The 204-nt window shown below is 47.1% G+C and overlaps 1 protein-coding gene across 1 annotated transcript; it reads right to left on the minus strand.

Moving 5' to 3' along the window:
- Nucleotides 1-128, minus strand: Tsp_14902 (conserved hypothetical protein; the record flags this gene model as incomplete). The annotated part of the gene is made up of 1 exon (XM_003368558.1): nucleotides 1-128. A coding segment is annotated over exon 1 (128 nt), but the record flags the coding sequence as incomplete, so codon positions are not given.
- Between the last annotated feature and the right edge of the window lie 76 nt (nucleotides 129-204).

Raw genomic sequence — 204 nt, forward strand, 5'->3', positions numbered from 1 at the left:
CCGAAAGATGGTGAACTATGCTTGAGCAGAATGAAGCCAGAGGAAACTCTGGTGGAAGTTCGTAGCGGTGTTGACGTGCAAATCACTCGTCTGACTTGAGTGTAGGGGCGAAAGACTAATCGAACCATCTAGTTGCTGGTTCCTTCCGAAGTTTCCCTCAGGATAGCTGGCATTTGTTTGTAACAATTTTATCCGGTAGAGCGA

The sequence above is a fragment of the Trichinella spiralis genome, assembly GCF_000181795.1.
Source record: "Trichinella spiralis strain ISS 195 chromosome Unknown Scfld2269, whole genome shotgun sequence".
Lineage (NCBI taxonomy): Eukaryota > Metazoa > Nematoda > Enoplea > Trichinellida > Trichinellidae > Trichinella > Trichinella spiralis.